Consider the following 16,650-nt stretch of genomic DNA (forward strand, 5'->3'; position numbering starts at 1 on the left):
CAACAATTTTAAGAGAAATAATTGGAGCTAAGTCTTTTCTTTTTGTCTAAATGAAGATTTGACAAAAAAAAATCATTTTCCCAGATTTGGAAAACTCTTTATCTTAATTAAATTTATAGTCGATACATTTTATTTATTTTAATTTTATTAAATAATAAGTAATCGTAAAAATAAGCTATTGTTCGTCATAGAATACACCCAAAAATTGATTCAAAATCATTGAACTGCTTTTCATCAAATAAGTTACTCGTAGCGCTTTGTGCCTATTATAAAATTGCCAGCTATCAAAAATTTTGACCAAAACAAGAAGTCGCATATGTGTGTTTGACATTTTATCGTTTCGTATTCTATGAGTATCGATTTTGACAGGCAGATGGCTTAAATAGGTGATAATATTTTCTCTTTTGTGATAACAGTTCTTCTCTTTCCCTTTTATCTTTCCGCTTTTGTAACTGACTATGTACGACATTATGTTCCTAATTTCTGTATAGGAAATTTCATGATTTGCAAACAATGATGACTTCTACAAATGATGATTATAATCCTTTTGAGGTAAAATTTAAAATATCTGTAGATAGTTGAATTAGTTTAGACATTTGAAATTTCTATAGTTTTTTTAAAATTTTTTACCAATAATTACAGTTCAAAAGAGAAGGATGTCATGGTTTTCTTCAATGAATGTAATGATTTCCTATTTGTCGCGAAATTTTTAGAAATATGAGTAATGAGCAAAAATGTCGTTATTTTTTTTATTTGTGTATTTTTTATTTCCGTATCGTGATCTGACGTGCCAACTACAATCCCCAAGGTGCCAAATAGATTTTAAACTTGCAAATTTAAAACAACAACAACAACATGTAGGTGTTTGCCCGGGGTTTGCTACGAGTTATAACTTTCGAGATGGTCCCTTTCGGTGATGTTTTTTTTTTAGTTTCTCGTGGGCCACTGCCCGGAAGTTTCCGAGACTTGGCGATTATTCTGCCACAGATCAGGATATGGAAATCTTCCCTATTTCTTTTAACAGGCATGATTTTTAACATTTTTAAGCATTGAAATATTCACGTTTGCTATGATCTGGTTGTTGTTACATTTTCCTAGTTATGCAGAATTGGAATTTATTCAACGCATGATTAATGAACTGTCCACCTTAAAATGCAAAAAAAATGAGTTAGTATCTATATTGGTTATAGGTTCTTAATTATTTAACATATCAGGAACTGAATGTTTGGTTATAGTATATGAACTTTCTAAACTGCATTTGTACGTAATCATTTGTGAATATCACAGTAAATGTGTGGCTTAATCTTTAAAATTATGGATGAACAATGTTTTGTTAGTTTTTAGTATCTATGTTGTTTTTCATAACACTCGTTTTCCTAACAAGTGTTCTAATTAAAGAAATTTTTTTTCAATGCTTATAGGAAACAAATTTTATTGCTAATAAATATCTATGAACTCTTTCTGTTTTATTTTACTTTGTCTCATTTAATAATTAAAATAATATTCATTTAAAATATCCTACTATAATAATATTTTAACTTTCTCATAAAGGATTAATTTGAATCTAATTATTTTATGGTTAAGCTTCAAAGTTGGTAGGAATCACCTGAGTTTTATTTTAATTTGTGTCTTTAAAATAGTCGTTTTAGTCATGGTTATATATTTATTATAAGACAATTTATCAGGTCATGATGTATATAATTATTTGTTTTTATTTTAAGTTTCTCATGTAACATTAGGAAAATTATTATAAAGAGTAATTATTTAAAATTAATATCTCTCTTTAGAATAAAATCAAAAAAGAATGTATGAAATTACTTTATCATTTTTGAAATATTTTTCTTCAATTTTATTTGTACCCAGTTTTAATAATCATTAAAAAATTAACAAGAGTCTTAAAATCTTTGGTTTGTCTAAAATCAGTTTATAACTTTATAAATTTTTTTCTGGCTTTTTTAAAAGACCTTTCTTAATCTGAAAATAAAATTATACTTTAGTTCCAAACATTTCATATTCTCAGAAATTTAATATCATTTATTTATATAGATCATTGGCAATATGCCAATGCTGTTACTGGCTTTCAGCTGTGCTAATACTTACTCATAATTTTTTTTTATTTGTGATATGCTTCAGTTGTCATTTTGTTTCTGTAGATATAATTTTTCGCAGACTGATATGTAGCATTAACAAAATGAATGTGATTTTATAATTATTTTTTTGTAGGATCCAAGTGTAAAAAACTTAACTACTCAAGTTGGCAATAATCAAGACTCAATTGGAGCTTACAATCCATTTGAAAAACCAGTGAGACAGGTGACATTTTCTATTTGTTATGCACTTTTATTAGTGTTATGTATTTACTTTTATTGGTAGTTTATTAGTGTTATGTTTTTTTATTTTTGTATTATGTATTTTTTAAATTTTTTTTTTTTTTTCATTTGAAACAATTCAATTTTTTTTTCATTTCTTATTCACAAAATATGAATTTATTTATGAATTATGTTAAATATATTATAATTTTTTAAGTTCTTAGCTATGTTTTTAATCTAGTATTGTACTATATTACTTAAAGAAAGATTTTTTTTTTAATCAAGCTAATTATGGTGAGATAGGAAGGAAAAGGTGAACAATATTTATTCTAATAATCTGAAATATTTTAATGTAAAATTTTATTTCACTAATTTTATGTTAATTTTTCATTCTTGTTTCAAATTTCAGTCAAAAATATTTTACTACCCTAGTTGTTAAATAATTATCCAATTATGCGTAAAACTTTTTGTACTCTATAATTTTAAACCACCATCATTATAGACCTTTTTTTCATGTTAAAATATTGATTATTTATAAAAATTCCTGTGATAATTAGTTGCTTAACTTGTTTGGAAAATCTTATTCTATAAATGCAAACATTAAACAAGTCAAAATTATTTCAGACTTTTTTTTTATATGGTTTTTTAAATTTTCTCTCAATATATAATGCTGATTTGTCCTTATTGCGCATGCTTTAGTGTTTAATAAATTTAACAGTCACTAATCAAATAATGTTAATCATTGATTGAGTATTATGTATCTTGGAACTAGTGAAAAGTAGATTCTTTTAGTTTGTTAGTTGTTTTTGTGTTAGACAAATATTTTATTTTTTATATAAATCATATCTTGAATGCTCATTCATAACAGTGCTTTAAAATGAAAATGTTAAAGGAAATATTCCATGTGAGAAATTTTTTTTAACAACGTCTCCACGATTATCTCAACATCTTTAATTCAAAAGCCTTTTGCGCAGTATTCATAAATTATTGCAGGAATTCCGAAATGAACTTAGTAGCAGAATTTACTGAGTTAATCTGTAACACAATCTTCATAGTTTGTTTGCAATCCACATTATCACTGTAATAATTGGGCTTAATCTAACTGTAATAATTGACTTAATATAGCGTGTGTAAATTTGCATATATAAGGTTAATCAAAATTATGCACCCAAAAGTTTATGTTAAAGATTTATATTACTTTAATTAAAATGTCATGCATTACTTATTTTCTGGCAGAAGAAGTACACCTCAATAGAAACAGCAAAATAAAATAGAAAATCATATTACGCACAACAGAAGTGCACAGTACTGCACATGCCAGCATCTTTTTATTTGTGACTTTAGAATATGCATACGTAATATATATGCATCTGTATAGTAAAAATAATAATTTTTATGTGTATCAATAAGCAAAGGTTTAATTTCATAATTATTTAAAAAGAAAAAATATTAAAATCTGTTAACAGGTTCCACAGCATATACTGTACGGCGATACAGGCATTAAGCATGCCTAATAAAAAAATTAAGAAAATCTCTTTAAATGGTAAGAAAAAATATATACAACAAAATATTTTTTAAACATATAAATTATCATAATCTTAAAATGATTTAAAAAAAAAAAAAAGAAAGGAGAACTTAAAATGCATTTCTAAAGAGCATACATTAAAAGAAGAATTTTCTTTTTCAGTTACAAAAAGAAATAAAATTGATCTAAAACAAAGCTTTTCAGATATTTGGCACCGTGCCAAAATTAAAAACTATTATGTTTTACTTCAGAAGGGCATATAATGAACATCAGTAAATAAAAAAAATTATGCTCAGCTGTGCTAGTAGGAGGAGGAGGTTGAGAGAGAAAGGTTGCAGAACCTGAAATTTTAGGAAATGTTTTTTTTTTTCCAAATCAATTATTTTAATAATCAGATTTAACTAATAATAAGTAATTAATAGCTAAATTATAATAAAAAAATTATTTTCCTATTAGGAAAAAAGTATGTATTTAATCGAAGAATTAGTGCTGCCACTGAACATATAAGTCTGCAAAAGAAGTAAAAAATTTTAAATTAACAAATTTATTTAAAAGATTTAAAAAAATCATCACAATATTTAATTGATGAAAAGATATATGTACAATTTCATGATTTAAAAAATTTCAAGTCCTTCAAAGTTACTTTCATCATTGTCAGAGACAAATAAATTCATAATTTTATAATTTGCCATTTCAACATTGGTTGTAAAATCATCATCAGAGTCACTGTTGTAGCAATCTAAATATGTTTATTAAAATTTAAATCTATTTATTTTGTTTATTAAAATTAAATACATTATTTATATCTTTAGTAACTTGATAATTCATACCATTTATGCTTTTATTAGAATCCCGGATCCGGTGATCATACTTCACCTGTTAATACTACTGCTATTACAATGCAGAAAGATGCTCCTCCCCCAGCATATGAAACTTCTGCTGCACAGAAAGCAGTGCCCTCAGATTTAGAAAGACGCCAAGAGGTAATTATTTTATCAAGTTTTGTTATTTTTGTATCTTTTCACACCAGTCATAACTTGTTTAGTATGTTTCTTAAATTTTTTCTTTTGCATATTGTTGTGTTTATAACTTATTTTGACTTTTTTTAAATTTGCTTGGTTACATCATTAATTTTAATTTATTTTCTAAATCCGTATGGAAATGGCCAAAAAAGTGATAATTGACTGCTGAAAAAAAATTGTTTTCTTTACAAGACATTTACAATCCAGGCACAGCAAACCAAGTGCTTTAAAAGTGCTGTCTAAAATTCAATATTGCATGTACAAATAACATTGTATTCTAATTATCGAAATTTGAAAAACCATGTAAAAATAGCCACAAAGAAAGAAGAAAGATAAATAAGTACCTGTAATTTGAATGAAAAAAAGCATGTGGATCAATTATGGAATAGTTATGAATAAAGCATGTCAGAAATTGTTTACTTAGAGACAAAATTTTAGTGTTCTAATATCATATTTAAGATATTGGAATTCAAAAAACCATATGGAAATAGTGAAAAAAGAAACGATAAACAGAAATCCAAGCTATTGGAATGACATGGAATTAAGATGGTGTAATAACTTCTCGCGAATGTGCCAAATTGTGAGCACTCAAATTTGAAATTCATGTACCATAATAACTTGGTTCTTAAATATCAGAATTTGTAAAACCACATGGATATTGTGGAAAAGATGATAAATAACTGCCAAATAAATTATCAGATAAGATAAAGCTGTCTGTTTTCTGTGGTATAGTTGTGAATTGAATGCGCAAAATATTTTAAAATCTATGTGTGATAATAACATGATGCATCATACTAAAACATAATGTGGAAATGACAAAAAAATGTGTACACATCATTTTTCGTATATAATATACATATGCATCAGGGCATGCAACCATGATCAAAGAACATGTGGAGCAGATTTTTTTTCTATCCAGTGTTCAAATTAAGCAGAATTTCGTAAACTTGGCCTAGAATAAACTCTGTAAGGCATGTTCTTAAAGACTGCTCTTAATATGTATTTTTAAAATCCTTAATAAAAATGAAAACAAGTGTGCACATGGGGCTTCAAAAATTTATATTTATGCGAGGAGCAATCAAAAACGCTATCAAAATCAGGCGAATTAATAGAAAAAGGAGAGAGTAACAAGCGACAAAACTGGTTTATTTTGAGGTTGAAACTTGAAGGTGTTTCTAAAAATTGTCAACTCCTTTCTGTTTCCACACACAATCAAATCAGTCTTATAGTTTATACATTCACAGTCTTGTATTCTTAACTTGTTAGATTTTGATTGCATTTTTTTCCCCAATTTAACAATAATTTTAAACCTCTGTGTGTATACCTTTTGTTTTCAGATATGATAAGGATCCAAAAAAGAAAAGAAAAAAAAACACGTTAAGAGCAGTCTTTGCAGAGTACACTGTATACTATCTCTATTTTCTTTTTACTCTCTTGGTGCTATTTTTATTATCAGGATATGTTATTTCAGCTACTGTACTATTCGTCTGCTATTTTGAGGATATTTATACCACTATTTTTGAGCTTAGAAGCTACTAAAGCAACTATTTTTGAATGTTAACTTTAGTGGATGCACTGTAAATTGTATTAGTCCTGGTTAATTGGTATGGCTTTTTTTTCCTCTTTAAGTTCTGAAAAGAACATTAAAATTAAAACCAGACAATTTAAACACTAATCATTATTGAACATAGTGTAAGAATTACCAAGTAAAGAATTAAACAAAGGGATAGTACTCAATGAGTACTTCAGATTTTAGTATATTATAAATCATAAGATAACACATTCTTGATTGTTGTTAAAACAACTCACTCTATCACAAAAAATTAGATCATCCAAAGCATTAGCAACACATTTATTAGGATCTTGTTGCTTAACATACAAGATTTCTAAAGATCTAATAAGGTTATGACACATATAATTCACAAATTCTATCATATTCATAGTAATAATGCATTATGATAGTAGTAATATTTAGATTATATTTTTATATAACCATTATTTATGTAGTAAGTTACATTTTGAAATTTTTTTTGTAATTGCATTAAGATATTGGAGGGCTCATTACCTAATGACCTAATTGGCCTGGTATTTATTAAATTAAAATTTTTGTTTATTATAATTCTTTATATTAATATAAGATTTTAGTACAATTTTTAATCCAGTTAAAAATTATTTTTAATCTCATAACTTAATTATCTAAAATACTAGATTTTAGCTTTGATTGCTATAGAGTCTAAGTTTTCTTCCGGTTTCCCGCATACATAATATTTCGTCCGAGTTTTAAAAAACTTTTTCTAAAATCCGGCACAATTTATTTGGAATTGGGGATTAGCACTGCAAGGGAGGAATGCGTTGATGTTACTTCTCCCTTAAAAATGTTAGCTTTTCAGATTATAGTCATATATTCTTTTTTTTTAAAATTATTTTTAGGAATTAGAAAGAAAAGCTGAAGAACTTCAAGCAAGAGAAGCAAGACTTGCCGCATCTCCAACTGCTGGTAACTATTAAATTTCTTTAAAAAACAATACTAAATACAACAAAATCAAATTCTTTAGAACACAGTTTAGTAGAAACAATGTAATTTTGTATTAAAAATGTTTTAGAGTTTTGTTTTTTTTCTCATCAAGTTAAGAATTGTTTGATTATGTTGATTTCTCTCTCTCTCTCTTTTCCCCCCTCAATTTAAAAATCCCTTAATTTTTTAAAATTAAAAATGTTTTATTACTAATTTAACTTTTATTTAAAGGCAATGCTTTTTCATATTTATTTTAGATATTTTCCAATTTATTCTCAGAATTTCTAAAAATTTATTTTTTTAGAAAATGCAAAATTCTTTAAAAATTGCATGTTAACCATTTGAATGTATCATTTAGATTTTTCAGCATTCTACCTGATTGTTTTTGAAAAATCTACTGGTCCTCTATTATATTGTGAGGGAAAAAGAATATGAAGGGGAAAATTCTATTCAAAAATATACCTGGATGCTTGGTCAAAATTATTCGATTAATACTATACGAAAAGACATTAAATTTATCTGAAAATAGTCATCAGTTAAATATGATTATCCTTTTAAAAAATAAACTAGTTTTTAACAAAAGGGAAATGTTTGACAGATTTGGTTTGTCAATGCAAATTTGTGCAATGATCTTAATATTTAAATAGTTCATTTTACAGTTTCCTTATTTAATTTTGAACATGAAAATCTTGATTGAACTCACTTTACAGAACAATTTTTCTTTTTCTATAATTGAAGATTTTTATCTTTTCCAACATAATTATTGCAGCCTGAAAAATTTTCCAAATTTCATTAGAAGTTAACTCTTTCTTTTTTCTTTTTTTTTTGTCAAAAAATGTTTACAAAAAAAAAATGAAAATTTTTTTTTTCATGTTATTTAAATTTGTTATAAAAATATCATGTTATAAAAATTTATTATGTTATTCTCATTAAATATGTAATTTGATTTTTCGATAACTTATTACAACTTTTGAGCCCCCAATCAACTTATTTATATATACTGCTTGCAAATTTATATTTAAATTCACTAACTAAATCTTTATCTACTTCAACTAACTGGACCATCAACCATACTACCAACTTAATTATCACACCCTGATTTTGTTACTTATTCATTAACTGAATCACCAAATTGCTAACTTTCATCGCTAACTGAGTCATTATTAAGTTACTGTTTCATTCAACTACTTAATAACTGGGTCACTCACTCAAATCAAACACTGTCAACTTTTAAAACTGGTCAACAAAGTATTTAATTTACCTCATGTTCTCTACTCTTATTGTTTAGAAAACAGTCTTAACTATTAATGAATAATTTAGTTTAATAATGAACTGCAGTTAATTAGTTAACATCTTTTCCTAAAATCTTCTGTTGTTGTTAGAAGGAGACATTATCTTCCTCATACTTTTTGTAATAATAAAATTGACTGGCATTTAATAGAATATTAAGAAACTAATTGAAAATATGTATGTTTTAATTGCAGGATGTTGAGTACTTTAAAATAAGTTTTAGCTATTATAATCTTAAACTTCTAATGGATACAATGTTTCAATTATTTGACTTTTAAATTCTTAATTGATCTTTTTAGCAGGAAGTGGAAAAAACTGGCCACCATTACCTGCCAAATGCTGTGTTGGACCATGCTTTTACCAAGACATTTCAGTTGAAATTCCTGATGCTTATCAAAGAACAGTCAGAATAGTGTATTATTTGTGGATATGTAAATATACTTTTAGTTAATTTTATAAAACTGTGCTGCTTATTAATTTTCATATTTGTTAATTTATAATCAGTGCCTTATTTTAAATAATTTCTCCACCTTCAAATGAATATATGAGCAAATTTTTTAAATTTAGTCTATAGATCAAATGATTAGCTTTAAAGTTATATAAATTTAAGATTTTTAGCTAGGATGAAATGCATGCTTGCTATTATATTTTTAAATAAATCAGAGGAGAATTGATTAAAGGATGTTTTTGAGCTATTTCTTGACAAATCTGCCCTAAAAGAAGTTCCACTTTTTTGTATTCCACAAGAATTTTTTGTGAACTTTTTAAGGATAGTTAGAAACATGTAGAATATTAAAATATGTTTAAAAACTTATTCATTATGTTGTCATGAGTGCTATTCTCCTTCAACATTATTTTAGTTCATCACAGTGGTGCATGCCTTAAAACTAAAAGTTATTTTATGCATTTTTCTTGATTCTTAATTTAAAATCAACTTTTCTATTCAGTTTTATCTTATGCTTTTCTTATTATTGAAGTTATGTTGCTTGATTTTCAGTTTATACTTTGCTCCTGTTTCTAAATATGTTGGGATCACTTGCTTTATTCATTGCACATAATGAAGGCACAACATTTGGAATTTCCATTTTGGTCTTCTTATTGTTCAGTCCTTTGTCATTTGTATGCTGGTTTCGCCCACTGTATAAAGCTTTCAGGTAATTATTTTTTCTTTAAATTTAAACTATCTGATTTTTAACAAGGCTGTATTGAACAAAGAATGAAATTTTCAGTTTGTTTAGTTTTTAGCTAATAAATGAAATAGATTATTATGTATGAGTAATTTTAAAGCTTGGTTAAGAAAAACAAGCTTTAATGCATATATTTTTTAGTAAACATTTAAAAGGTTTCCTTTTTATAAATATTAAGAACAAGGAAGGAGATTTATGTGTCACTTGCGAATTGAGCTAATTTTATTTATTCATAGAGTTTGAGACTAGAAATTAAAATGTTTTTTTTTCTCTCTTTGCTTCTGAAAATTAAATTTTTTAAAGGTTTGTTATTCTGTCACTAAGTCTCAAATTTAGTCTAAAATTTGATAGAATTATGTTTAGCAGAATTATTTTTAGGTATTTAAGAACTTGAAAACTTTGGGAAAAATATCTCTTTCAGTAAAATAATAGGTGTCTTTAGTTTTTTCTCTCCTATTTTATATGCTAATGTTTCGACTCCGGTAAAACTGTGCTGAATTTTCCCAGTCATGCTCTATTTGTTATGACAAATAAAATCTTTTCACCTCTTTCATTGTTAGAAAAAATTGACAGTTTGCTTTTTTCATTGGTAAAATTATAATAGACATTTTTCTATCGAAAATCAGACAGACCCATAGAATTTTACATATGTGACACATTTGTGATATGTGATATCATTTACCATGAAAACTGCTTATCACCTTGTCAAAAAATGGACTTTATAATCTGTTGAATCTTAATTATTTATCAAAAATATTTTGAATATTTTGATGTCTTGTTTACTTAATTTATAGCTTCTTATGTGTATTTTGAGTTATACAATGAATTTCTGATTTTCATTTCAATAGTTTTCACATTCTTAAGTTGTCTCTTCATTTATGATCTTAATTAATATCTGATGATTCTTTTATGAATAATTGCCTTTATGGATAAATCATTATATTCTTCTTCAGTGCATAGTGAACAAAATGTATTTGTACAATTACTTTTTTTTTGTTTGTTTGCAATATATTTCAGAATGTTGTTTTAATGATTGTAATTAACTTTTTTTTCATTTTTTTAAAAAATTATAATGAATAAATAAAAAAAAGCTTTTCATGTAATAAACTTTTTTTTATAAAAATTACTTTAATATAACTATTTTCTTTCCCACAATTTCAGATCAGACAGTTCATTTAACTTCATGGTTTTCTTTTTTGTCTTTTTCTTCCAATTTGTTGTTGCTGTTTTTTATGCCGTTGGTATTCCTAATATGGGCTCTTGGTAAGATATATATTTTATTTAATTTTCAATGTATAATTAAACTTCTTTACAACACTTTAGCTTCAGTTTTTTGATATCACTTAGCGTTTTATTGTTGAATAAATTACAATATTTAAAAATAGAATTTTAAATACTCTTAAGTTGTATATGATTTCTAACCATTAAAGGTTAAAACAATGCCTAATTAAACTTTTGAAAAGCAAATAATATTCAAAGTTTTGGGCAAATAAAATGTTTGGTGAAATTTTGTCCTCTGAGAATTCATCAAAAGTGAGTGTTATCCACATGGCCACAAAGATCTATTTTAGAGGCAATTTTTAATCTGCAGCAGCAGTCAAAGTTAAATCATTTCTAAAATATATATCGTTTGGATATTTTTAGTCAGTAATGTGTGGTATTTATATAGTTATTGAAGTTTTAAATTAGTATTAAATGAGCTTTTTAAAAAAACTCGCCCTTTTTCGAAATATTATTTGGATTAGATAACGCTATTTTATTCAAACATAAGCATATAAAAGATTTGAAAAAAGATATAATATAGAATTTTTCCTTTTGCAATATATTAAATATTGTATACATTGCTGTTTTTAAAAAGTATTTTTTTTAAATTATTATTTTTGTATTTATGCAACTTTTAAAATTGCTGGTATAATTTTAAAAATTAGATCATTTTAAATGTTATTGTAATAAACCTGTTTTTCAATATTTCTTATTGTGTTCTATAATACGTAATCTAATGTTTAGTAATCTGAGAATATATATTTGTATGTACATCAAGCACTTTTAAAATTCTTTTACAAATTGGGCATTTCTAATAGATTATTTGGATTCGATTAGGGTATGTTATTAGAACCTAAGAAGACATTAAAAAATAATTGCAGAATAATAAAATAGAATTTGTTTTGATATATGCAAATTAAACTGTTGATTTTCAATCAAATATTGTGTACATTTCTGTTTTTGAAAAGGTGCTTATTTATTAAAGCAAATTTTAAAATTGCTGGTGTAATTTTAAAATTTTGTTTCAAATGTTTTTATACGTATTTAATCTCATTCTTTTGTTTTTCAATTTGCTTTGTTGCAAATTTGCTTTTGTTTTCAATGTATCTTATTGTGTTCTATAATACATAATCTACTATTTAGTATTCTTAAAAAAAAATTTTTTTTTTACCCCAAAAAATCAAAAATCAAATCTTTTTGATTTTTTGGGGTAAAGCAAAACTTTTCTCTGTTTTTTACTGCCAAATGAAGAAGTTCTATTCAGTAGAGCACTAGAATCTTTCAGTAGAGCAATATTAATCTTTATTTGGCTTATATAATATCTTTTTTAAACTCTTTATTTGACTTTTTTGTTAAATTTGGCTTAATCTTTTAATAACTTATTCAATTTTCATTGGCAACTAAAACTTCTTATTTTATATTTATAATTCTGCACTTAAAAAATACCTGATTTGATATGAAAAAAAAAAAGATTTTGCGAAATACTTAAAATTATCATTTTTATTTTTCAGTGGCCTTTTGAATGGTATAACCACTTTAAACCAAACTGGAGAGCACACAGTCAGTATTTACACTGTTGGTATTATAGCTATCTTGATTGGATTTGGATGGGCTATTCATGCTATGATTTCTTTTTACATGCTTGTAAAGGTACAGTCACAATTACTTATTTATTGTTTTAAGAGAATATTTTAATGTTTCAGCGTATAGTCTTTAGAGCTGCGATGGCTCAGGGGATAGAGCATTCGCCTTCTAATGAGGTGAACCGGGTTCGAAATCCCAGCGACGACTGGTCGATACGAATTCCGCATCCAGCTTGCACTGACCACAGTGTTGATGTGAAATAACCTCAGTGGTAAGCAGGTCATGGGTTAGAGTCCCCTTGCCGTTAGGTTTCCTCTCCATGCAATGCAAATGCGGGTTAGATCAATTAAAAAGTCCTCCACGAAGGCAAATTTCTCCTAATACTTGATCAGGAGTTCCCTTGTTTTCTGGATTGGGTTCAAGGCGCTGGGCCCATGTCCGAGAGTTCGTGGGTTCAAACCCCGCCGGCCTAAGGCTCCCCGTGTAGTTAGTGACTGATGCACCTTAAAATTCTGTCGAGTCGCAGAGTCCTCCATGTTCCCATAACAAATAAATACCTCTGGGGGTACTGGATTGGAGATCGATTGTTCTCTGATTCAGGCCAAAATTACGATCTGTGGATGAATGAATGGGTCCGCCTTATAAACAGGTGTTATGATGTGGCAGAAGTCGAATTCTTGGCCATAGATGGCGCCACTGAAAAACAAAAATCACTCAATCTGCCTTAAATTTGCTCGGTTTTACCAAGCAGTCTTGCCAGTGTGGCATTAGAACCAACCACCAACCAGGCTACGGAGTTGCACATCAGTAGTTGTAAACCCAAAAATTGGGTCTACTGTTCATCGACGGTTATAAAATATAAAATGTATACTTCTTAATATTAGTTAGATTTTTATATCCTGAATTTAATTTTGTTGTTTATTTATGTTAATTGTTAAATTCATTATTTTTTATGAATTATTAAAATGCTGAATAAAATGCATTGTAATTAAGTTATTTTGTAACTAATTAAGTTTGCAAAAATTATAATAATTTTTCCAAGTAGTGTCCTTTTTAATGATAAAAAAAATATTCTTAACAAAACTGCTATGAATACAGTGTTACATGACCATTGCTCTATGATATCACTACAGTAAATATATCATTCTTCTAAATGGTCAGTTTTATTATTTCAAAAATGCTTTTTTTTCCTGCCACACCCTCTACTAGCATTTAATATTTTAAATATCAATGAACTTTTTTAACTATAAAAAAGGATAAAAAATCTAAAACTTCTGAAGGTTGTTTATTTTACCTATATGAATAAACCGGGTATACTTCCTTATCATTTTTGTTTCATTGTTATAATTTACTGTTACACACGAAAAGTTTTTTTTAACAATGTAAGTTCTATGTTAGAAAAGAATAATAAACATTTAAATAAATTGTTTTAAAATCATGGAAAATTAAATGAAAAAAGACATTTACTTGTATTACAAAATTTGTATTTTAAATAGATTCATCGAATGTATAGAGGAACTACTGCAAGCTTTGCCAAGGCCCAAGAGGAGTTAGCAAGTGGAGTAATGCGTAATCAACACGTTCAAAATGCTGCTGCAGCTGCTGTTACTCAGACTGTCCGACAAGGTTTTAATTCTGGAGCTTCTGGACTGAGATACTAATATTAACAATGGTTATTTTTTTTTCATTTTTTATTAATTTTTCTTTTTTAATTTCACTACATACAATAAACTAATTATTATTGAAAAGTTTTATTTGACTATAAATTCTCAACCTATTTAACTTTTAAAATTACTGATGAAAGTGTAGTTATTATCTTAAGTATATTATTTTACATAACTACAACCAAGAGTATCTCAGATAGTAAAAAAGTTAAAATTAAATAATTGGCTTCCTAAATTTCAAAATATTAAATTGTTAAAAAATTTAATAAATATGAAAACATGCCACTGTTCTAGTAAATACGGTTAAGATATAACTAGTGTTCATAGTTACGTTATGGATTTTTATTCATAGTTCAATGTATAAACCCTTGAATGCTGGTGGGACACCATTGTTCCTTTTGTATATATTTTTTCTTGTTGCTCTAATTACAAGTAAAAATATATTTAGGTGTTTTTTAATCATAAAAAATAATCAATAGGTACTAAAAAACACTAGTATTATCGAAATTATATTTGTGCTAAAATATAAAATCCAAAAAAAAAGTAGTCCAAAAATTTTTTTTTTCATTCATATTCAAAAATTTATCAATAGTTGATTTTGTTAATTAAAGAAATTTTAATGATGAGTTACTGTTTCACTTTGATCTAAATAAGTGCAAATTTGAAAATTGTTGGATGTCAGCCATGTTTGGAAGATTTTACCTTTAATGCAGAAAGGGACAATGGTATAACATACTATATTTTATAACCATATATTAGTTAAATGCTAAATATATTACTTTTACTGATTTTGGCATAATTGACAAAAAACAATAAAAAAAAGCATGAAAAATATTTTTTATGAAAATTCTGCATCAAGAGGTAAATCTGGGTTCTAAACATAGTCGGTTCTTACTAATATTCCACTCCATGTCTGGCCGTCAGCACTTATACTCAGAAATTTTATATAAAAAATGTCTCATTTAAATAGCTAATTTTTTAAAATGATGCAAATTTTAACAAAAACTCAATAATATGAAAAGATTTCGATGTTTTTGTAATGTATAATATTTAAGTAACGCATATCCTTATGTATTAATTTTTCATTGACAATACAATATGTAAATCTTTGTACTAAGCTTAGTAAGCAAAAACTACCGTCAAACTATCAAGATTATATGCCAGAAAGAACATAAATAATTTGCAATAAAGGCTTTTTAAGTTTTAATTATAAAACTATGTTGCTAAATTAAACATAAATTAAGAAGACATGAAAAGACTAAAAAATTCTTGTAATTATGTCAGTTAAATATTAATTGAATTTTTTTCTTTCTGTATTTTAGGTCTTTATCATCAGAAAAAGAGATTTTCTCTCTCTTGTTAGGATCTTATTGAATCTCATATTTCTCATCTTTACTTTGGGAAGAAAAAAACAAATCCGAGTGAATCATGAATCAGTTACATTCCTGTATAATTTTGGTTTTTTTTTCATATTCCCAATCATATCTTTGTTTCTTGTTGCTTACAGATGATTATTGTAATTATTAACAAATGCTAGATGTATTTTTTATTTTCTATTTATTTAGTAATAAATGTTAACAATGTTACCAAAAAACCTTGTCTTTTTCTTTTGCATTTGAGATTATATTGAAGGCTAATTTAACAAATATTCTTATCTTTTTCTAAAAAGAATAACATTACATAAATCATCACAATGTTATTATCCTTTATAAATATATCTAAGTTGTAATCTGAAGCATTTTTTGCAGCACTTTTAAAATTGTAATATAGTAACTAAAACAGAAGCAGTCTTAATTATAATTTTTTTTTAAAATTTGGATATTAAGTTTTGTCCCATATTCTTTTGAAAAAGCAAACTATTAAAACTTTTTTACATATTAAATTCTCTAAAAAGTAGCTTTTTAGAAAGCATTTCCTCGAATAATACAGGATATAATAAAATAATTTCACTAGCTTACACACCCTACAAAAAAAACAATAAAATTTTGAACTAAGGTATGCACTCAAGAACAGTGTTGAAAATGATTATCTAGCCCTTATGACAACAGTTACAAAATTCTGAAAGTTTCATTTCGATGCACTTACTTTTTTGATTGAAATCTGATCAACCTAAACCTGAAATGAAGTTGAAACCAAATTTTTATCAAACAAAAAAAAAAAAAGCAGAGTCAGGTAGAAATGAAGAAAATTATATTTCATAAATTTTCATGTCAGCAATTCAGCTCTATTGAGATGCCCTCTGACGATATTGGAAAGTTAAATGCAGTGATTTATATGCTGCCCGTTACTGT

General features: G+C 26.3%; 1 protein-coding gene across 5 annotated transcripts; it reads left to right on the forward strand.

The window, feature by feature from the left end:
* Nucleotides 1-4: 4 nt before the first annotated feature.
* LOC107438750 (secretory carrier-associated membrane protein 1) lies at nucleotides 5-15,953 on the forward strand. 5 transcript variants are annotated; one of them, XM_016051107.4, is made up of 11 exons: nucleotides 49-386; nucleotides 492-552; nucleotides 2,224-2,313; nucleotides 4,683-4,817; nucleotides 7,287-7,353; nucleotides 8,961-9,092; nucleotides 9,659-9,815; nucleotides 11,010-11,111; nucleotides 12,623-12,761; nucleotides 14,192-14,367; nucleotides 15,682-15,953. In XM_016051107.4, exons 2-10 carry the CDS (start codon nucleotides 514-516, stop codon nucleotides 14,354-14,356), a joined length of 1,026 nt encoding a protein of 341 aa, XP_015906593.1. In that variant the 5' UTR covers nucleotides 49-386; nucleotides 492-513; the 3' UTR covers nucleotides 14,357-14,367; nucleotides 15,682-15,953. The 5 variants fall into 5 exon arrangements, with proteins under 5 accessions (XP_015906594.1, XP_015906593.1, XP_071035421.1 ...); XM_016051108.3 differs by lacking the exon at nucleotides 492-552 and having other exon boundaries at nucleotides 5-386; XM_071179320.1 differs by lacking the exon at nucleotides 492-552 and having other exon boundaries at nucleotides 249-386; nucleotides 8,964-9,092.
* Nucleotides 15,954-16,650: the final 697 nt, after the last annotated feature.

The sequence above is a fragment of the Parasteatoda tepidariorum genome, chromosome 1 (genome assembly GCF_043381705.1).
Source record: "Parasteatoda tepidariorum isolate YZ-2023 chromosome 1, CAS_Ptep_4.0, whole genome shotgun sequence".
In the NCBI taxonomy this organism is placed as follows: Eukaryota; Metazoa; Arthropoda; class Arachnida; order Araneae; family Theridiidae; genus Parasteatoda; species Parasteatoda tepidariorum.